This window comes from Marmota monax, unplaced genomic scaffold (assembly GCF_021218885.2).
Source record: "Marmota monax isolate L192 unplaced genomic scaffold, Marmota_monax_Labrador192_F-V1.1 WCK01_AAM20220418_F8-fsc00125, whole genome shotgun sequence".
NCBI lineage: Eukaryota > Metazoa > Chordata > Mammalia > Rodentia > Sciuridae > Marmota > Marmota monax.
This window is the reverse complement of record NW_026695235.1, coordinates 6880581-6903493: the sequence shown is the minus strand read 5'-3', so window position 1 is coordinate 6903493 and position 22913 is coordinate 6880581. Positions and strand designations below refer to the sequence as shown.

The 22913-nt window shown below is 43.1% G+C and overlaps 1 protein-coding gene and 1 pseudogene across 3 annotated transcripts in view; both read left to right on the top strand.

Moving 5' to 3' along the window:
* The first annotated feature begins 19566 nt into the window (after nucleotides 1-19566).
* LOC124089306 (U6 spliceosomal RNA) lies at nucleotides 19567-19666 on the top strand (annotated as a pseudogene).
* A 2968-nt stretch (nucleotides 19667-22634) lies between these two features.
* Nucleotides 22635-22913, top strand: part of Vps26c (VPS26 endosomal protein sorting factor C) — a 40627-nt gene continuing 40348 nt past the window's right edge. Inside the window, exon 1 of one of the 3 annotated variants that reach the window (XM_046438889.2) lies at nucleotides 22635-22801. In XM_046438889.2, the coding sequence (XP_046294845.1) occupies nucleotides 22745-22801 (57 nt within the window). In that variant the 5' untranslated portion in view covers nucleotides 22635-22744. The remainder of the gene's footprint in view (nucleotides 22802-22913) is intronic. The other 2 variants (XM_046438890.2, XM_058577210.1) reach the window with 2 other exon arrangements.

Genomic DNA, 22913 nt, shown 5'->3' with positions numbered 1-22913 from the left:
TTTAAGACATGGACCTTTGGGGGATGTTCAAGATCCAAATGACAGCATAGTCTTTGGTGTCTGACTTCTCTCAGTGCAATGGTGGCGTGGCATAGGGCACTGGTTCATTCCCTGCTCTAGCAGGAGGTATTCCATCCGTGGATCCTTTTGATGTCTTGATTTACCCTTTTGACTCTCTGAAACGAACTAAAATCTTTTCACATGGGTGTGGGTAGAGCTGCCTGTGACTAGAAACCCCAAGCCTCGACAGTGTCTGGCTAGCTGGTGTTGCCAGCATAGAGGAGACTCTGGGCATTCTAACGGTGTGTGCCGTGGAGCGGCGGGAGTTGTCTTAGTGCTGCCGTCTGCTTCAACACCCAGCCCCAGCTTTTAGAGTCCATATTGCCCACACTCATCTCAAACTCTCGGGCTCAAGTGATCCTCCTGCCTCTGCTTTCCAAACAGCTGGGACTAGAGGCATACGCCATCGTGCCTGGCTTTCAGCTCATTGTGGATCTCAATGAATAATATCTGTGTTCCAGTAAGAAATCATTGCACCGTTTTTTGTTTTTTTTAAGATGTAATTGTTTATCGAGTTTTTTTCCCTGCAACAAGCTAGTGTCATTTATCAGGCAGCAATTATAATATGCCTATGAGCTTAATCACAGTTTTATATGTATTTTCCATAAGAAGATCAGTGTACAACTAAACGACATATTGCAAATACAACTGTCTGCAGCTGTATTCATGGTTCACAGTTACCTCAATTCTTTACTGGGCTGCAGCAGCTCCCAAACCTGGTGAAAATTTGATATTCTGTGAATGTGCCCCATGCATCTATTTCAGAGTGCATGTTCTCTGCCTCAAATATCTTTGCGTGTATATTGCTTCGGAGGTACTTTTTCTGCTCCTCAGGCATTCTCCAAACACTTCCTGACATAACCAGCATTCCAGGGTATTTGCAGAAGAACGGCCTCTCTCTCCCCACCATCCATTTCCGGCTGCACAGCTGAGTGGCCCAAAGAGGAAAGAGCATCTAGTGGCTTGGAGAATTCAGTTCAGTGGGCCCTGGAGTTTTTGGTTTTTTTTTTAATTTATTTTTAACAGTGTGATTTAATAATATTTCTGACAGCACAGGAAATTAGACACACGTCATTTAGTGCTTCTTTTGAAGCACAATGTCAGGGTTTAAGGCTATGATTTCTATGTTCCACTCACTAAAAAGAAATTTCAGCACCGATTATGTGGTGGGTGCCATCGGAGACCCAAGTGGAGTGGGTCTCATCTTCGAGGACCTGAGAGCCTATGGGAGAAGCATGATCAGCAGTATTCCTTGGGGGATCTGTGTGTTGCTGATGAACTCCGGGAGACTTTCTTTCATTGGTTTGATGAGTCTGGTCTGGTACAAGAATCAGTGAGACAATTCACCCCAGAAGGACTTTTCCAGTGAGGACACAGGTCCCTGGCCAGATTCCTTACTGTTAAGTGACCCTGCTAAGGCTTGATGACTTTTCTGTTTTAAACATTGATTTTGAGTGTGTTGTAACGAGAAAATTATTTTTAATGTTTCCTTTGCGCATGCGCGCACACACACACACCCACATACACACATACACACATACCCTTTGCCATGAAAATAGAAAAATCCAGTCATTAAGGAGGTCAATTAGAACTTGGCCATTTCTTCCATCCTCTTCCCAGCCTCCAAGACTATAAACAGTAAAGGTGGCAACACAGATCTCGAGATGTCTGTGTGCCAGTGTCTTGCTATTTTTAAATGAAAGAAGGATTAAAATCTCTAAAAATGTAGATGCATTTCTAAATTGAATGATTAATTTCTTAGAAATATTTGCAAAAGTTGAAATAAGGTCTCTGTGAAGAACCAAGAATGAGAAAATACCAAAAAGCAAAGATCAAAGGCAGGGATTCGGTGTTTGCCCTGTCTTCAGTAAAAAGGATGCCAAACACCTGGACAGAGGGAAACCGGCACATTTTAACAAAATGTGACTAAAACCACAGTATCAGCTTTTAGAGGATCTATAAATCTTCATTTTGATTTTTTAAAATATTCCTTTGGTTTTAAAAATATGGGTTTTTTAAAGTTTTTTAAGGTGTAGCAAGAAAACTGACCTGAAAATTCAGATAGAATGTTGATCAATTTAGATGAAAAGTTCAGTCAAATCGCCAGTTAGCCATGAAAAGTGTGAGGATTTTTAAATCAGAAAACAGTCACCTTCCTGTCCTTATGTCTCAGCTACAAATGGAAAATAAACTGCCTGAATGCGACAAAGACTTGGGCACAAAGGCAGTTTCTAAAGGGGTGAGGGTTACAGCAGAGGGACAAAGACAGGGCCTGATCTGATAGTATGAGCATGAGTTGGGTGGTATCTAGTGGAAAATGGGCGAAGTTTTGCAAATCTCAGTTTTCAGAGAGGACAGAGGCTGAGACCAACCATGTGGGAAATCAGTCACCCCTACATGATGGAGTCCCAGTAAACCCTGGACTCTAGCTGAGCTCAGCTTCCCCGGTTGGCAATTCTCCATTTACATTGTCACACATTAAAGCCAGGCACCTAATGCTGTCCGTGACCTCTTAAGGAGAGGACAATGGCAGCTCTGCCCTGTGTGCCTCTGCCCTGGTGACTTCAACCTGCATCCTTTTGCCATAAAAAACTGTGAGTACAACAGCTTTCAGGAAGTCCTGTGAGTCTTTCTAGTGAATTACTGAAACTGAGGGTGGTTTGTGGAATCTCTCAAACTTATAACTGGTCTCAGAAGTGAGCAGGAGGGGCTGGGGTCGTGGCTCAGAGGTAGAGCACTTACCTAGGGTGTGTGAGACACAGGTTTTGATTCTCAGCACCGCACACAAATAAATCAAGATCCATTGACGACTAAAAAAAAAGGAGGTGGAGGAGGAGGAGGAGAGCAGGATCCTGTGTGGTCTGGGCTCACTCTCACTCCAGCGCCTCCCAGTGATTTCCTTGGAACAGCACACTGGAGCCAAAGGGCAAGGCTGACCAGGCCTGAAGGCTCTGTTCTGCTCCAAGATTGACCTGTCTGCCCTGAGATTGAGGGTGCAGTATCTGAGCGCCCTTGTAACTCAGTCACGACTCACCAGCATGCTGCGGCTATAACAGGGGTTCTCTGTAGACCAGGGGGGAATGTGGGAAGAGACACATGAACCGCCACAGCTTGCCCCGGCAGCCACACGGATGTCCCCACACCTCTCTTCCCATGCGTAGCACACACCCACAGCCTTGCTTAGGGGGATGTTTTAGTCAGCTTTTTGTCACTGTGACCAAAAAACCTGGCGAGAGAGAATAGTTACCTAGAGGAGGAAAAGCTTATTTGGCATATTCATGGTTTCAGAGGTCTGAGCCCATGGATGGCCCACTCTGTGGCTCTGGGCCCAGCTGAGACGGAACTTCAAGGCCAAAGGGCATGGCAGATGAAGGGAGCTCAGGACAGGGCAACAGGAAGCAGAGAGAGCGCTCTGCCCACCTGCGACAAAATATAAACCCCAAAGGGACACCCCTAGAGACACACCTCCTCCAGCCACACCCCACCTGCCTATGTTACCACCCTGTGAATCCATTTAAGTGAATTAATGCACTGACTCCTAACCCAATCATTTCACCTTTAAACTTTCTTACACTACCTCTCACATGAGCTTTTGGAGGCCTGAGCAGTGGTGCAGGCCTGTAATCCCAGTGCTCAGGAGGCTGAGGCAGGAGGTCGCGAGTTCAAAGCCAGATTCAGCAACTTAGTGAGGCCCTAAGCAACTCAGCAAGATCCTGCCTCAAAATAAAATATAAAAAGGGCTGGGGATATGGCGGCTCAGTGGTTAAATGTCCCTGAGTTGAATTCCTGGTACCAATAACAAAACAGAGAGAGAGAGAGAGAGAGAGAGAGAGAGAGAGAGAGGCTCATCCTTGTCTCTCATCTATCTACCAAAGTCACGTGGGAAGTGAGCATTAGCGAGAACACCTTTATTGGGGGCTAAGCAGATTCAGGGGCTGGGAGTCTCATTACAACTTGTTTAGTCACCTGCATTTTCAGGCCAATGTGTGACTTTCTAAGTAATATAACTAATAATATAACTCTGAAACCCTCACAAACTTAGTAGGCTTTGATATGTTTGTTTCTAGTCTGCTTCACATGAGAGTTGACACTTTTAGCAAATTGAAAAGAAGACAACACACAATGCTCAGTTAGACCTACATTTTAGATGAACAATAAATAATACTTTGGTAGAAAAATATTTTGGACATATTTATACTAAAAAAAAATTATATATTGTTTATCTTAAAATTCAACTGGGTATTTGGTGTTTGGTTTGGCAACCCTGGTCCATTTTAGAGTAACCAGGGCCAAAATCCTTGCTTAGAAAGAGATTTTTTTTTTTTCTTCCTGAAGATTTCAGACTTTGAGCTACTGGTTGCTGTGCTCTGGCCACCCCCTTTCTCTTCAATTTCATGGTCACTCCCTGAAGTCATGTGAAATGATGAGCTTAGTTGAGAAGATAACACCCTTAAACTGAAATTTGCCTCCAAACTGGTTCTCCATATCTGGTAAAAAATTTGAAATATGAAGCCCTTTGTAAAACTTTGAGACCTCAGCAAAATCACTGGCCCAGAATGCCTTTACTTAGGGCATAGGAAGCAGTTGGGTTTTTCAACCCAGTAAGGCCCCAAGTTACCAGTTGATCAGTCAAATCTGCCTGTAGCCTGCAGGCAGAGAGGGCTCCCTTGGCAAAACAATATTCCCCATTCTGTTCATAGACTGGCCGGATTCCCCAAGTTCACCTCTCTCTTGGACATTGCAGGAAATGACAGAAAGCAGGGGAATGTGACCCAAATTCTGAAATTTCCCAAGCATTTTCCCCTAACACTCAGCTTTGGTCAGCAAGCATTTCTCAAGAAACCCTGGGAACATGCAACAAATGTCTCATACTACTGGCTGCCATTTTTTCCTACCTGTAATATATGAGTCTCTGCCATCTACACACTAAACCAATGCCAAAAGTGAGGTTTTGTCAGGGATGTTTTTCCACTTACAGATGACGAGTTCTGTATTAGGATTGGAATCAGCATCCGAAATTACAAAATCACAGTCAGTGAAGCAAGTTTAAGTATACACTTTTTTCTGTTGCTGCTGTAACAAACGACAAAAAGCTTAGTGTCCTAAAACAACACCAACTTATCTTCTAGATCTAGAGGTCAGGATTCTTTGTGCTACGTCATGACATGGTGGATGGTGTCAACCAGCCAGAAGGAGAAAGTTAGCTTTATAACAAAGTCATCTGCTCTGGAACTAACCCACTGCCAGGAGAATAGCCTTCATCCATTCTTGAGGTTGGAACTTCACAACTGAACACCTCCCATGAAGACCCACCTTCCAATACCTGGTGTTGGATTAAGCATCTAATGCATGGACTTTGGGGGACTCATTCATCCCACAGTACCTTCCTGGTCCTCCCAGAGTTCTCTGTACCTACAGGAATAAACTGCTACCCAGAAGAAAAATTCAGGCAAAAGAGGAAAACTGTGGAGGATGGCAGCATCCGTCCAGAATATGTTTTTTAGATACTGAATGAAGAAATCACACTCAGGCAGGCAAATACCCATTAGCAAAATAAGACCCCACCCTGTTAAAAAAGAATGGAGAGACTATGTGAATCTCTTAATTGTGATTTGTGGATACCTGTTGCCGGTTGAATGGTTCCCAATCCCCAAAATGTGTTTTTTGGAAAGTAAAACGATTTGGAAAAAGGGTCTCTGCAGGTATAGTTAAGGATCTTGAGACGAGTTCATCCTGGATTATCTGGGTGGACTTCACACTCATAACACAGGAAAAAGAAAGACACACGGAGAAGAAGGAGGTGAGGAAACTCAAGAAGAGATACAGCAAGTCCGTGAGCTAAAGAAGCCCAGGAATGCTGGCCGCATCAGAAGGTGGTGAAGACATGCAACAGACAGTCTTCAGAGACCCCAGAGGAGCTGGCCTGCCAACACTCTGAATTGGGACATCTGGTCTCCAGAATTCTGAGACACTTAATTTGTTGTAAACCACAAACATTGTAGTAGTTTTGCACAGCACTGTTCAGTAATTAAAGAGAAACCTAGCTGGACCATGGCTGGACTGGAGCTTCTCCTTGATCATCCGTCCCAATTCCCCTTTGAAACCAGCAGAGGCCTGGTAGAGGGGCCCCATCAGGGAGGAGGAGTATCAGCAGTGAGAATGGCCCGTTGGGACTCTGCTCCCAAGTTCAAGTCACGGGCAGGGCAAGTAAGAGACCAATGCCTAGACACTTTGGTGCTCACAACAACTCTTGACTGCAGCTGCTGGTTCCACCCCGTTCCTTCCCTTCCATACCATCAGCTAAACCAGGGAAGAACATGTCGGCTTTGTTCACCAGGGATGCTTTAGGACTCAGCACAATGTCTAACTGGCACCTAGTACAGGGATATGGAACCCCTGAGCAAGTAAATGACCCCTTCTTAAAATCCCTGAGAGCTCTTTCATAAATAATTTTTATGATATCTACCTCTAACTTATATTTTTAAACTTTCAAACAAAGAGAGGAGTGGGGCTTGGTGGTGCATGACTGTGATTCCAGCCACTTGGGAAGCTGAGGCCAGAGGACCACAAGTTAAGGCCAGCCTCAGCAACTTCGTGAGATACTGTCTCAAAATAAAAAATGTAAAGGTCTGGTGATGTAACTCAGTGGTAGAGTGCCCCTGGGTTCAATTCCTAGTACCAAAAACCAACCAAACAAAAAATCATGCAGAAGGCTGGGGCTGTAGCTCAGTGGCAGAACACTTGCTTAGCATGTGTGAGGCACAGGATTCGATCCTTAGCACCACATAAAAATAAACAAATAAAATGAAGGCATGCTGTTCATCTATAACCTCATAAAATTAAATTAAAAACAAACAAGCATGAAACCATGTAGAGGAGCTAAAAGACTCATAGAGTGAGCAGGCACATCCCTACTACCTAGATTCTAGAATTAACACTGTTTGCTTTACAACATGTCTACCTGTCCATTAATCTGTCTTATTTAATTACAAGTTTTGAATCATACTGCCTGGCAAACTTGTCTGTGTAGTTGTCCCTGGTACGATGAACTATGAAGATCCTGGAATTCACATCTTTGGCCCTGTGTGTTGATACTGGGAATATGTGTATTCACAGCTTCAAAACTGAAATTTTAAAAGTGGAGTCATGTGAAGTTATCTACCATTTCCTTTATTGCAAATTTTTTACCTACTTTTAGATATATCTAAAATTTATTTATATATCTCATAAATGCCTATATTATATACATACATATGTGTGTGTGGATAGATAGATAGATAGATAGATAGATAGATAGAGAACAGTTTGTTTTTTGGTACTGGGGATTGAACCCAGGGGCACTTAACCACTGAGCTCCATTCCCAGTGCTCAGCACTTTTTTATATTTTATCTAGAGACAGGGACTTGCTGAATTGCTAGCACCTCACTAGGTTGCTGAGGCTAGCTTTGAACTCACAATCCTCCTGCCTCAGCCTCTCAAGCTGCTGGGATTAAATGGGAGTGAGCACTACTGTCCCCAGCTCTCTCTGTCTCTATTCTAATAAAATATTTTGCCTTCAGTTATGGATTAATATAGAAACCACTAAGGTAAGCCAAGATAGGTTCTGTGATGGTGTAGGAAATAAAGCACCATCGAATTGAACTGAAGGACACCTCATCTGGAAGACAAGTCCTGGGGCACTTGGCCTGCACAGTCAAGGCCACAGAGATAATCCTGGGTGTAGACTGGGTGGATCCTGCCACGTGTAGACCTTTCTTAACGGGTCTGGTTTCCCCTCACACCTCCTGCCTCCTGGGCCTTCTGGGATTCCAGGAGAACCAAAGAGCAGTTGGAAGTAATGGAAAAAGAAGATTTGGTGCAGCCAAAGCAGAGGCGACTTGGGCGTGCGGCCAAGAGCTGGTTGATAAGGCACTGGTGTCTCCAGCGACCACCACAGTGGGCGCATCCTGCAGAGCCAGAGCGTGCCCTGGGCACATCGGGAGCAGAACAGAGACCTGGGCACTGTCCCGTCTAAACTGTGGTTGATTGCACCCCCGCCCCGTTCTTAGACCTTGGTGACCCCTGGCAGGAGACCACGCTGCTCTCCTTGACTCTCCCCACGGTGACGTCTTTACAGAATTCTTTGATTCCCATGGCACACAATTTGGAGACTTGTTTTTGGTAAGTTCAGGCTCCATTTATTATAAAGACATTCCTTAGTGGATTTAGATTTTAGAATTTGGAATAATTTCAGCACACACACTCTCAGGGCACGATGGTCCTGAGGATATGCTCAAGGAAATTAACACCACCTGTGTCGTGATAGAGGAGGGTAAGCCAGCGACACTGACTAGGAAAGTGGGCACCTGGCGCCAAATGTCGACTTTACCCAAGCTGAGTCACGGATGAGCTGTGAGGTTGAAATTAATGTAACAGATAAATATATGCTTTGAACAAGTTTCCCACTGGGCACGGTGGTGCACGCCTCAATTCCCAATGGCTTGGGAGGCTGAGGCAGGAAGATCCCGAATGCAAAGCCAGCCTCAGCAAAAGTGAGGTGCTAAGCAACTCAGTGAGGCCCTGTCCCTAAATAAAATACAAAAAAGGGCTGGGGATGTGGCTCAGTAGTTGAGTGCCCCTGAGTTTAAACCCCAGTATCCACCTATAAATAAATAAATAAATACAGTTTCCCTTTTTTTCTTGCTTATTTAATACTGAAGCTATTTATGATGTAGTCTTCATTTATTTACCTATTTGAGAGATATTTGAAAGGTCCCCTATAAATGGTGATGATCTTCTGTATAGAAGAATATCCATAAAGTAGTAAATTGAACTTGTACATAACTTAGCTGAAAACAACTCCATTTTGGATCCTGGGCTTCAGTTAAGAAAGCAAACCTACCGTGGCTGGTGGGGTGCTGCTGAGCTCTGCAGTAGAAACCGTCTTGCATGCAAGGCCCTGGGTTCAAGCCCCAGCACTTCATAATCTCCTAAAGAGAAGAAAAGCCAATATATCCATGCCCTACTTATCATTATTTAAATTGGTTTTAGCTCTTGCAGTTGAAAAAAAAAAAAAACAAAAACCCTAATTCTGCCTTTGGTCATTTTTTAAATTTAATGGGAATAATGCATATTCATTTGGGGGGGTTTTCTTTCTTTTCTTTTCTTTGTTTGGTACTGGGGATGGAACCCAGGGGCACTTAACCACTAAGCCATATCCCCAGCCCTTTTTAAAATATTTTATTAAGAGACAGGGCCTCAATAAGTTGCTTAGGGCCTCACTAAATTGCTGAGGCGGCTTTGAACTTGTAATTCTCCTGCCTCAGCTTCCCAGGCTGCTAGGATTACAGGCAAGCACCACGTTGAGAACAAAAAGAAAACCAGTGCCATAGTCCTAACCATCGCAGTACAGATGTTCATCCTTCCAGGTCACTTTCTTTTCTCCTGGGCTCCCCGCGAGACACATACGACTTAAAAGTTGCCTATGTTTTGTTTCTTGCCTGCTGTTCACATCTGTAATCATATTGTAGATGTAATTTTGTACTTTTAAATTATTTATTAATTTATTTATTTAGTATCAGGGATTGAACCCAAGGAACACCGAGCCACATCCCCAGCCCTTTTTATTTTTTATTGTGAGACTAGGTCTCACTAAGTTTCTTAGGCTGGCCTTTAGCTTGCAATCCTCCCACCTCAGCCTCCTGAGTCACTGGGATTATAGGTAAGGGCCACCATGCCTGGGTAGATTTTTATTTTAATACAACCATTTCCTAAGCTAGAATATGGTCTTCAACTCTTATTTATTTGAAGTCAACTTATGTGGGAGGCTAACCTTACGGGTGACTGAGTTACACTCCCCAGCTGGGTGCTGAGGCGCTCAGTCACAGAAGTGGGTGTGTCTTGCTACAGCCCCATGGGTGAAGCTACGCTCACCTGTTCCTTTGTAATATAACCCCTTGCCCTGTTTAGGATAGAATCTTCCATGGAAGTGCCTTGTGTGTGTCCCCTCCTCTTACTGTGCCCTTGGGTGTGGCCTACCCAGGTGTCAGTCAACCTGCTGGCAGTGGACATCATGAAGATAGACTCAGCCCCCTGAAACCTGACCCCTTGCCTCATTTGAATAGCTTCTCCTCAATAAAAGGGGTCAGCGCGCGTGCGCTCTCCCTCTCTCTCTCTCTCTCTCTCTCTCTCTCTCTCTCTCTCTCTTTCTTCGGACCCTTAAGGTCAGAGGAGCCGTCACAGCAACCCCAAAGAAAAAGGTATTTGTGTCTCTTGTGTGGTTATTTCGTGCAGCCCAGTTAGCCCAGTTTAACTAGAGTGACCCCTGAGCATTTTAGTCTCGAGAACAGAAACCCGGCAAACTTATGGAAGCATCATTTGTATAAAATAAAACACACCCACTTTATACAGTTTGATGATTTTGTGTGTGTGTATGTGTGTGTGTGTGTTGTTCTTTTGAGGCAGGGTCTCACTATGTTGCCCAGGCTGGCCTGAGACTCCTGAATTCAAGACATCTGCCTCCCTCAGGTAGTTGCTGGGACTTCAGAAGAGCCATCATCCCACCCAGCCAGTTTGATGAGTTTTGACAAATGGATACACTCATGTAACTGTCGCCCCAGGAGAGATACAGATTGTTTCCATCAGGGCTCTTTGCAGTTGGTCCCAGCGGATGCCTTTCAGGCACCCATTGATCGTTTTGTGTCACTATTGATTGTTTTTGCCTGCTTGGGACCTAATGAACATGCAATATTAAGGATGCAGTCTTTCACAGCTGGCTTCTTTGCTGCGCATGTTTTTGAGATTCACCTGTGGTGTTATATATCAGTAGCTGCCTCTTGGTATTAAGCAGTGTTTATTGTATGGCTAGACTACAATTTGTCCATTCATTGCTTGATGAACATTTAGCATCTACCAGTTTTTGTCTATTGTGAACACTGCTCTCATGCATATTCGAACACACATTTTTGTGTGGACCTGTTTTCATTTTCTTGGGTAAATACCTAGGTGTGAACCTGTGGAGCTATATGGGTAGTGTATGTTTAACTTCACAGCAAACCTCCACTCCATTTTCCAGAATGGTTGTTTAATTTTGCATTGCCACCACCAATATTTCAGAGTCCCATTTAGTCTGGGTATCGTCAAACTTAAAATTTAACCATTCTAGTGACTGCATAGTGTATTTCATTGTGATTTTAATTTGCATTTCTGGTTTCTGAGGCTGGTCATCTTTAAATATGTTAGTGGCTTCTCACATTTCTGCTTTTGTAAGCATCTACTAAACTTTTTTGACCAATTTTTAGTTTTTTTTGGTTGATTTAATGAGTTGTGATATCTATCTATCTATATATAGCACTGTATGTCTATATCTATATATCAATATGTATAGATATAGACTGTGTAATTTATATCTATATATCAATGATATGTATATATATATATATATATATATATATATATATATATATATATATATAGAGAGAGAGAGAGAGAGAGAGAGAGAGAGAGACATATAGATATAGATTTTACAAATCCTTGGTCAGATAAGTATACTGCTAAAATTTCCTGCTCATCTTTTCATTTTCTTAGTATTTTGAATGGTAGAGGTATAATTTACCGATTTTTTTCTTTCATAATTCATGATTTTTAGATCTTGACTAAGAACTTTTTGCCCACCCCAGCATTAGGAAGACAGTATCCTACACCTTCTTCTAGAAACCTCACAGCATCAGCCTTTGGGTCTATCGTCCACTTCGAGTTAATTTCTGGATATGGTGTGGGGTCAGGGGCAAGGCTCATTTTACTCCGTGTAGATATCTAGTTGTTCACCATGTGTTGAAAAGGCTTCTCTGTCCCCACCAAATCACGTTGGCACCTTTGTTGGAAGCCATGTTTGATTCTTGTTGACCACCTATATATGGGCTCATTACTGAGCTCTCCAATCTGTTCTATTGCCTTACTTGTCTCTCTTGAAGTCTAGATCATTGTTGTTTTATACTAGGTCTTAAGTCACACAGCCTCAACCCTCTAACTTTGTTGTTTTCAAAATTATGTTGGCTTTGCATTACTATATGCATATTTATTTATTTATTTCTTGAACAAAAGAAAGAAAAACTGCTGGGATCACTGGATGAGGGAGAAAAGGGGCATCTGAAGCGTGCCCTCCATATCCGGGAAGTGTTTATCTGTTTATGAGATCTTCTTTTATTTTTTCAGCATAACATTTTCAGTGGCTGTGTAATATCTTACTGATTTGAAAGTATAATGTATCAACCCAAGCTTTTTTTGTTAATTACATTGTTTCCACTTTTTCATTATTCATAGTTTGCTGGGTATGCTTGAAGATTTAAGATTATTTTCTTTAGATAGATTTTCAGCAGTCAAATCACCGGGCCAAAGATTATAAACATTTCAAAGGCTTTGGCATAGGATATGATTTTGATCTGAAATATCCCCCAGACACACGTATGTGGAAGGCTTGGCCTCATGTCTGTGGCACTATGAGGGGCACCGGAACCTTCCAGTGGTAGGGCTAGTTGGAAGAAGTTAGGTCGCTGGGAGTGTCCCTAAGGAGATTTTAGGATCCCCGAAACCATGAGCCAAAACCTTTCCTCCTTACTTCTAAGTTCATTGTTCATCTCAAGTTTTTGCGACAGTGATAGCACATTGACACATTGCCTGTGTGGGATCATCTACATCTCCACACCAGTGAGTGAAGATGTCTGCATCACCAGTGTCCCTGTCAATAGTGAATATGTTTGGCTAAGTTAATCTGTGGAATGGAAGATTCTTTCTGGCATTTCTTTGTGTTTTATTAAAGCTAAACATTTTTCCATATGTCTGCTTACAACTTGACTTCCTTTTTTGGAAACTATTATTCATGTCTTTTGTCTTAGAGTTTTTATAAATTTGAATGTTGTCCCTTCTGGGGACAAAATTCTAAGAATGAGGACTGAGTATCGCTCACATGCTCAGCATGGGTGAGGGGGGTGAGTTCCCAATCCCTAGTACCACAGGCACAGCACACACACACCAACTCTAGGAAGGACCCTCTTGGCCTTCACCCTCTTACCATCCCCACCATTCTGACTGAGGGCAGAAGGTGTGTGTATGATGCAATATCGACTCCCAGGTTATGTGGTGTTACTTACATGTAGCAGTTGACCTCGAAATAAGATTTTCCAGGTGGTCCTAATCTAATATCATAACTCCTTCAAATGCAGAAAGTTTTCTTTGACTGTTAGCAGAAAGCAAGGCAGAAAAGGAAGTCAAAGAGATTCAAAGCCTGAGCTGGGTGAGGTGGCACATGCCTGTAATCCCAGGGGCTAGGGAGGCTGAGACAGAAGGGTTTCAGTTCAAAGCCAGCCTCAGCAACAGTGAGGTGCTAAGCAACTCAGTGAGACCCTGTCTCTAAATAAAATACAAAATAGGGCTGGGGATGTGGCTCAGGGGTCGAGTGCCCCTGAGTTCAATCTCTGGTAAACACCCCCCACCCCAAAAAAAGGACATTCAAAGGCTGAGAAGAATTCAACACACCATTGCTGGCCTTGATGTTGGAGGGGCCTGTCTAGGCGTGATGGCACAGGCCCACAATCCCAGCAGCTGCAGAAGATTGCAGGTTCAAAGCCGGCTTCAGCAGCTTAGTGAGGCTGTAAGACCCAGTGAGACCCTTTTTCAAAATAAAAAATAAAAAGAATTGGGGAGGTGGCTCCGTGGTAAGGACCCTTGGGTTCAATCCGTGGTACCAAAAAAAAAAAAAAAAAAGTCCAGCCTGGCTGATACCTTGATTGCAACCCACTCAGGCTTACAGATCAACTACAAGCTCATACCTGCTGTTTTTTCAGGTATCCAAGTTTGTGGTAGTTGTTACCTGGCTATAGATCCCCTGTCATCCAGCTATTATAAGGCTGGGATGTAGCTCAGGGGCAGAGTGAATGCTCTGGACTCAATCCCTAACTTCACACACACACAATATACATATATTCGTGTGTGTGTGTGTGTCTTTGTTTGTCATATTTATTGCATTCATTTTCCATTATATTCTTTCCTTTTTATCTTGAATTTTCCTCTTTATATAGTCCAAATTTGGATGTATTTAATAGATTGTTTTTTTTCCTTTGTGATATTTTTCTATCAATTTCCAGTTAGAACCTCATTTCAAGTTCCACTGAAGTTCTAAAAACTCAATTATGATTGGGTGAAAATTTCACAGTGCATAACAAATTATCCCATTGCAAACCTTAAATGTATAGAATTTTATTTGTCAATTTATACCTCAATAAAACAGAGGGGAACATAAAAGTAAAATTTCAATTACATTTTCTAGCTTTTTGTGCAATTTAATTTTTAAAATTAACATCGTTATTTTAATTAACAGGAACTTTTACACGGCTCTAAAATTGCTTCCCCCTCCATCTCGTCCTCTTTTCTCCTAAGGTAACAATCATTTGATTTGGTCATCTATTGATGCACCACAACCCACCTCAGAACTTAGTGGCTTAAAAAGAGCCATTTTATGATTTTTCATAGTTCTGTGGGTTGGCTGAGGCTCAGCAGGGGGTTCTTTAGCTGGTCTCATTATAATTCATTCCTGTGGCTGGAGTCACATGGCAGTGGGGACGGAAATTCCAAGGTGGCTCCATTCACTTTGGATCCTGGTGGGGATGGAGGGAAGGCCATTCTTAGTGGGGACACTGGGGCCCTGTCTCTCTCTCCCTCTCTCTCCCTCCTGTCATCCCCCATTTTCCTTTTCTCTCTCCACTTTGCCCTGCTCCCTCTCGTCATGGTCCTTCAACATGGTCTGTCCATCAAGGTCACTGGGCTCCTTACATGGTGCTCAGGGTGCCCCCAAAGTGCAAAAGCTCAAGCTGCCCACCTGTTAGGGCTTGGGTCCTGAGCTCTCACCCCTGCTGGCTGAAACCGGTCACAAACGTTCCTATCCACAGGACATGGCCCAGGAACTTCCCTCCTCACCTGCTCACCTCCAGGTAGGAATTTCTTGGGCTACTTTTGATTACTTATGATTCCAAACAAACTTTGTAATCAACTGACCTGGCTCCAGATATAAAGAGAAGACAATATATTTATTAGTACTGTTTTACATTTATAAATTAAGTCGGGGAGAATTAACATTTGTTTTGATGTGATGTCTTCCTATCCAAAAGTATGGTATGTTATTCCTTCTGTTGCAATCAACTGTTGCATCTTTTAAAGACTTTAACAGTTTTTTTTCATGTAGGTTTTTTCTCTGCCTTCACATGTTTTATTATTTCCTGAATTCTTTAATCCAACTAGATCTTTTCTTCTTTCTCCCTCAGTCTGTTTTGATTTATGATATGATAATAAAATCTAAATGAAATTTTCTTCTAAACATGAAACCACTTAGTCTAATATAATTTACCAAGTAATCCCTTATTCTAATGATGCCTTTTTTATCATATATTAAAATCTTATGTGCAACTTAAATATATACAAAAATAAATAAATAAAACAAAATCTTATACTCGAATATGTTGAAATCTGTTCTGAACTATCTGTTTTGTTCCATTGATCTTACATCAAAATGATGCTGTTTTAATGCTTATAGTCTTACTGTATTTTACTTCTAGGAGGGCCTTTTTTCTTACAATCAACTTTTTTTTTTTTTTGGTTACTGGGGATTGAACCCACGGGTGCTTTACAACTGAGCTACATCCCCAGTCCCTTTTCTTTTTTGTCAGAGTCTTGCTAAGTTGCAGACCTTGTGATCCTTCTTCCTCAATCTCCCTGGTTGCTGGGATTACAGGTGTGCAGGGTGGCTCTACAATCAACTTTTAAAAAGATACACCACTTCAAAATGCTCCTTTAATATAATTTCATAAATTTTGTCATTAAAATTACTGGGATATTAAGAGGAATTAATTAGACCTAAAAATTAATTTTATATCACTGAACCTTTAAAATTGTTTAGATTCCCAATTTGGAAATACTGTAAAACTCTCCATTTTTCACATTTTATATTTTTAAATTCAGCATTATAGCTTTATCCATGTGATATAAGCATATATCACATTCCAATTACTCCAAATATTTTATATTTTTATTGCTCTTGAGAAGACTCTCCCTACCTTCATTTTATTTTCTAATGGGTTATTGCTGTAAATAGAAAAGCCTATTGATTTTTGTATATGTAACTGTCTTAAAATTTACAGGCACAATGCATAGATGGCCTAAAAATCAAGTCTTTATTTTTCTATGAATTAGCCCAGTCTAACTCTCCAGCAACCACTTTTGCTGAGGGCAGGTTGGGAGAATCAATCCTACTATCCATGTGGAACTCAGTTTAGTGTTTTAGACTTCTCTTTTACTTCTCCATTCTCCTCACCTAAAGTATTCTGTCTAGGGTGGAGAGAGGCATGTGGTTTAAGTGTCGTGCTCCATGGGTGTCTGCCACAGTCTCAGCTGGAGAGTTTGCAATCTCTCCACATAGGCCATACCAAGACAAGCTACAGGGATTGCTAGATTTGGCCCAGAACCCCTGTGGCTGAGTCATCTCTCACTCAATCTTGCAGGTCACAGCTCTGCCATCTCCATTGCTGACAGGGACCCAAATCCAAAGGGGTAGCCAGTTTCCACCCTAACACCTATTCTGGCTCTCTTCTCTTTCCAAACCCCCTCCTCTATAGTGGATATCTTCATATCTGAGAAAATGCTCTTTATCACACATTTTGTGTTTTGGTGGTGTAAATCTGATAGAGGGAGAGTACGGGAAGCACCTATTAGGAACTTTGAGGGATTAAAAAACTGTTAGCTTAATATTTCAAAATATTATCCTATGGTGTATATTTATCTTGTCTCTTGCTATTATGAAATTCAAGTGTCCACAAGACCATGACCAATCACCCCGATTCAACAATGACCAACATGTGCTTTGATTATCACTTTGTCCCAACCAAAACTCCTCCCACTGCCCCACACTCCTCTTCTAGCCAAACTCTTTTTCAAATAATTTTTCTTTTCTTGGCTGTATTCCAGATGTTTTGGTATCAAATATTCACACTTTATTATTTTTTTTTTATTTCTTCCTTGACCTGATATATTTGGGAAAGTGTAGCTTAATTGCCAAGTGGTTAAAGTTTTGCTAAAGTATCTGGAACATACTCAGTTAATTGGATTTGAGATTTTCTTTGTGACCAGTATGCAGTTGTCTCAGCCCGTTTGTGCTGCTGTAACAAAATATTATAGACTGTATTATTTATTTTAAAACACTTTATTTCTCATAGTTCTGGAGGCTAGGAAGCTCAAGATCAAGGCACTGGTAGATTTGCTGCTTGGTGAGGGCCAGGTATCTGCTTCCAAGATGGTTCTTTGAACATCTCTGGAAGGTCCAAACTTTATATTTTAACTTAGAGGAAGAGATGTAAGGGAAAAGTATTAGCTAGGTCCCTTCAGTCCCTTTTATAGGGTACTCAATCCATGAGGGAAGAGCATAATTCATGAGCAATCATGTTTATATAAACATCATCGACACTTGAAAAGTGAATTCCCTTTGATTCTGTTTTATTAACCAATTATACCCCTTAGTTTGTTAAAATTCTCTGTCTTTATTTTTTATCCAATCTCTGATAAACTCTATTTATCTCCTATCAACTGTCTTAGTACATATATCTCTATGGCTTTTGTTGTACATGTTTTATTGTTATACATTCTGAGTTGAATTGTGTTCCTGCAAAATTCACAGTGCTAACCCCTAGTACTTCAGAATGTTACTGTATTTGGAAACAGAGTGTTTATAATCAAGTTAAAAATAGGTCATTAGTGTGACCTAATACAATATGACTGCTGTATTTGCAAAAAGGGAAAGTTTGGAGACAGACAGTAAAACAGGAAGAACACCATGTGAACATGAAGACACATTTAAAAATACCAGGTAGAGACAAGAGAGAGGACAGCCAAGAAGAGAAGACTGAACAGATTTTTCCCTCCTAGTCTTCCGAATGAATCAATTCTGCTGTCTTGAGTTTGAACTTGTAGCCTCCAGAAGTATGAGAGAATAAATTTCTGTGGCTTTAAGCCACACAGTTTGTGGTACTTTGTTATGGCCCCCCTAGCAAAGTAATGCACTGTGTTATTCTTCAATGGTTTTAATGTTTTATCTTCACTATCAGTTGATAAAAATCACACCATTTGTTCCTTTAAAATTGCCTTTAACACTGCATTCCTGTTTGCCTTCACATTTGATTGGCAGTCCTTTGTCTGATCTGTTTAAAAAAATTATATATATATATATATATATATATATATATATATATAGAGAGAGAGAGAGAGAGAGAGAGAGAAGATGGACACAATGTCTTTATTTGCTTAATTTATTTTAAAAATATTTATTCTTAAGTTTTAGGTGGACACAATATCTTTATTTTACATTTATGTGGTGCTGAGGATCGAACCGAGTGCCTCACACACAACAGATGAGCACTCTACCCTGATCCACAACCCCAGTCCCCTTTTGTCTGATCTTTTAAGATCGTGGCCTCCCTTCGTTTTATGTGCCCAGGAATTTGTAGTGCACGCGTACACAGCACTGTGACCAGTGATAGCCTATATGTGAACTCTTGGTGGAAGCCACAGAGTTTTTACATCTCCTTAGGAAAGTGCATTCATCTTTCTTTGCCTCAGTGCTGCCATTTTACAGACAAGGGAAGAATAATTACTCCTATACCTTAAGATTGTTATGGGAGGTCAAGTCAGAAAGCTAGGGTAACAGGATTATTTCAGGACTATTTCAGGGTTACCAGGCAGCTGACTTTGAAATAGAAATTTAATGTGCAGGAAGTTTATTGGGGGATACTCTCAACAGGTATGGAGAGGTGGGGTGTAGGAAGCATGATTGGACAGAGGAATAAGTTCAACAGTGATGCAATCACAACAAAGGCTCCACACTTAATGAGGAGGAGAGTGGGTTTGAACTATGTCCACAAGTTCTTTGATGTTCCCTTCCAAAGGTTAAGAAAAAACCAAACTCCATTCCTTTGAGTGGTCTGGATTTAGTGACTGTTTACTAATGAATAGAAGAGTAGATATGAGGTTTTAGAGACTAGGTCATACAAGGCCACACAACTCCAATTGTTCTCTCTTGGACTGCCTGGTCTAGAAGTTAGCTGCCATACTGGGAGGACTGTCAAGCAGCCTGTGGAGATGAAGCGAGGGCCACCTTGGAAGTGGATCTTCCAGCCTCAGTTAAGCTTTAGATGATGTAGCCCTGTCCAACTCCTTGACTGCAACTATCTGAGACCTTACGCCAGAGCCACACAGTTAAGTAGGTACTGAGTTCCTGACCCACAGACACTATAGTAATTATTTGTTTTAAACTACTGAATGCTAAAGTAACTTGTTACACAGCAAATTGATAACACAGAAAGCTTTGGCACCTATATGGTCCTTCAGTGTTGTCCTGAACTGGGGGAATGGGGAAATGGCCTTTATATTCTACAACAATTAGTCATCAAACATGGGTTGCCCTATACCATAAGAAGGGATCATGAACTTGCTTGCTTCAGCAGCACATATACTAAAATTGGACTAATGCAGACAAGATTAGCATGGCCCTGCAAGGGTGACACACAAATCCGTGAAGTGTTCCACATTTTTTTTTAAATATTTATTTATTTATTTATTTTTTAGTTTTCGGCAGGCACAACATCTTTGTTTGTATGTGGTGCTGAGGATCGAACCCGGGCCGCACGCATGCCAGGCGAGCGCGCTACCGCTTGAGCCACATCCCCAGCCCTCCGTGAAGTGTTCCACATTTTTGAAAAGAAAAAAAGCGGGGGTGGATCATGACCTTGGACAAGGCTTAGTTTGTGCTAAGGGCAAGTTCTGAGAGCAGTTAAGACTAAAACTCCCAGCAGCTCACCAAATGTGAGGATCAGGACAGACAACCCACAGCATCCACTTAAAAATGCTTAGTGGGATATCTCCTGTTGTCTCAGAATTAACCCTAGGCTTACAAATGAACCTTGAGGGCACAGTATTCCATCTTCCAATAACATATCTATAATTGGGGCCACTCTCCTCAAACCTCAATAAAAAGCTGCAGATCTGGCTCTGCTTCTACCAAAAACTTTGCCAGTGCTCTCTGTCACAGTCTATTCAGGAAGGCAGTGGAGGAAATGAAAAGAGGTGGCAGGCCTTGTGAATCCCAGTGGTGTTTCAGGTGGGAAGGGATGTAGCAAAGCTGCCATAAAATGATCTCTCCAAGGTGCCAGTGAAGTCCACTGGAGGGGCCTGCATTCCATTTATTGCCAGCAGGTCTGTTTCATCAGGATTCCCCATCTGTACTTCAGAAAGGAACAAGATTTAAGAAGGATGGTAGAGTAGATAAGGGTGGACACAGGGCAGCCTTCAGTCCAGGCTTTCCTATGGCAGAGGTGTATTTCTTGTGGTTCAAAACTGTTTTGCTGGAACTTCATCTAAGATGGGGGTGTACTGATGGATGCTGACATTAGGTGCTGGAAAAGATCAAGCTGAGACTGATTTCCAATGGAACTGTCTGGAGGGAAGAGGGCCCCACTATGACTTCCCATCTGTGCCCCACATCAAGTTTCAAATAGGGGCCAGTTATCCAGATAAGCAAGGTCAACTGAGACAATTCCAGCAGCCTCTAGTTAGGATGCTTGCCTCATTTCCTCTCGTCTTCTTCCCTTCAACAGCAGTGGGGCCTTGAAGGTCTGAAAGCCAGAACCACAACTTGCACCCTTCCCACCCAAAGGAATCGGTGTCCTATTAAAGCCATGAGGCTGACACTTTGACATAGCATGATAACTTAGTAACTGAAATTGACCAAAAGTTATGGTATGTCAAAGGTGAGATTAAGGACTGAAAAAGATAGGAAGAGCAGTGATTGGGAAAAAATGGACTGTTCTGTTCTGTTTGGCACCTTCAGTGTTGTCCTGAACTGGGGGAATGGGGTCACCACAGGTCACACTGTTAACTGCTGGAAAGAGCTCTTTACATTGCACCAGCCTTCCACAAACATTGTGTACAACTTACAAAGACAAGTAAAATATGGTGTCCTCGAGGAACAGTTGTAAACTAAGCAAAGTAGGTTTGCTGTAAAAAACAAGCCTAGAAAGTGGCTACGTTTCTTTTCCCATTTCTCTGCATAGACTACTAAGTTGTTTTTTTTTAACCACTTAAAAATGATGGGTGAGTCTAGTGAAGAGGAATCCATTTCTTGAATTGCATATAGACTAGTGATTATTAAGTCCCTAATGAATTGTTTTAGAATTGATGGGTCTGAATCGACAGAAAGATCTTTAAGACAAGAGGGAAGCCCTGAGAGCTGAGAGGAGCTGAAAACTGACAACTGAACACTGGGAAACACCACATTTAGTAACCTTCAAAATCAATTGCAACTAAAGAACCACCACGGTCCGCCCAAGAAACACTTTAAATGCTTAAGAGGGGATCTTCTGAGATATTAATTCATGAAATCATTTAATAGAGAGACTGTTATCTTAAAAGTAATGCATTTTTTAAAAAGATCAGAATCAAGGAATTTATTAAAAACCCCACTTCTTCACATTATTTAAATCAGTTAAAATAACAAAATTTGACCTTCCGCTTACAGGGAAAATCTCTATGTAAGCATTTACAAGAGATCTTATTTCAATAAATGTAGTCTGCGCTCAACACTGTACTGCTTGCCCTGGCTGGAGGCAGTACCCCCATTCCCCAGTAGCTGCTGTCTACTTTAGTCAGTTGTTGCTGGGAACAGAAAGGAGAACAGGCAGGTCCGTTCCAGCTCGAATCGTGCAGTTCCAACCAATCTGCGAGCCCGGGCCTGCGAGCGTGCCTCCCCGCCCCGTCGCGGCCCGCGCCGTGGCGCACGCTGAATATTCAGCACCCGCTTCCAGGACACGCGCCTGGGGAATACCCACAACCCCTCGCGGCGCGCGGAGCTGGGCTGGCGGCTGACCCAGCGCCGCGGTTCCGAGCCGACCGAGGTCACCCCGCGCTTCGCGAGACCTTGGCCCGGCGCCGGCGGGGGCGGGGCGGGCGCCCGGCAGCCAATCAGCGCTGGGCAGGACGCGAGCGCGGGGCCGCACCCCAGCGGGTGACCGGGGTGCTCCCGTGGGAGGGCGGAGAATGGCGCCAGGCCGGGGAGGGGCAGAGCGGGTGCCGGCTCCATAGAATCCCGGGGAGGAAGAGGGGGAAGGCTGGAAGTGAAGGGAGGAAACAGGTGTGAGGAAGGACCGCATTCCCAAGCTGTAACCTCCTGAAGCCACCTCTGCAGCGCAGAGCTCTGTGCCGCACAGCCTGATGGGAGACCCGGCCTTCCAGTACTAGGCGCGCCGGCAAGACTGCCTGGGCCCCGCCCCCTGCCGCGGGGCACGCCGGGAGAGCGGCGACCTCCCCCTTTCCTCCCTGAAGGAGGGAGAAAGGGGTATTTCCGAAGAAAGACAGTCCTTGCGGAAGGGGTGGGGCTATCTGAGTACCGCCCCCCACTCCTGGCGCGGGTGGGGCTAGGGTGCGAGTCCCGCTGCCGGCGCTCAGACCCGCCCCTGCGCCGGAAGGAGGAAAGCGTGGGTCCTACTCCCTATCGGATCTGGGGAGCCGCGCCGACGTAGAGTGCGAAGTCACGTGACTCCACGAGGGAGGGGGCGGGACTACCCCTCCCTCGGGTCACGCGCGGCCGGAAGTGGTGGTCGCTCCGTTGAATCTGAGATGGGGACTTCCCTGGACATCAAGATTAAAAGAGCGAATAAAGTTTATCACGCCGGGGTAAGTGGAGGGGTGGCCGGGCCTGGGGATTCTGTTGTCTCTAGCGCCCCCCACACCTCTGGGCGACCCTGGGCGAGGCGGAATGACACCGCCAGGTGCTATCCTGCCAGGT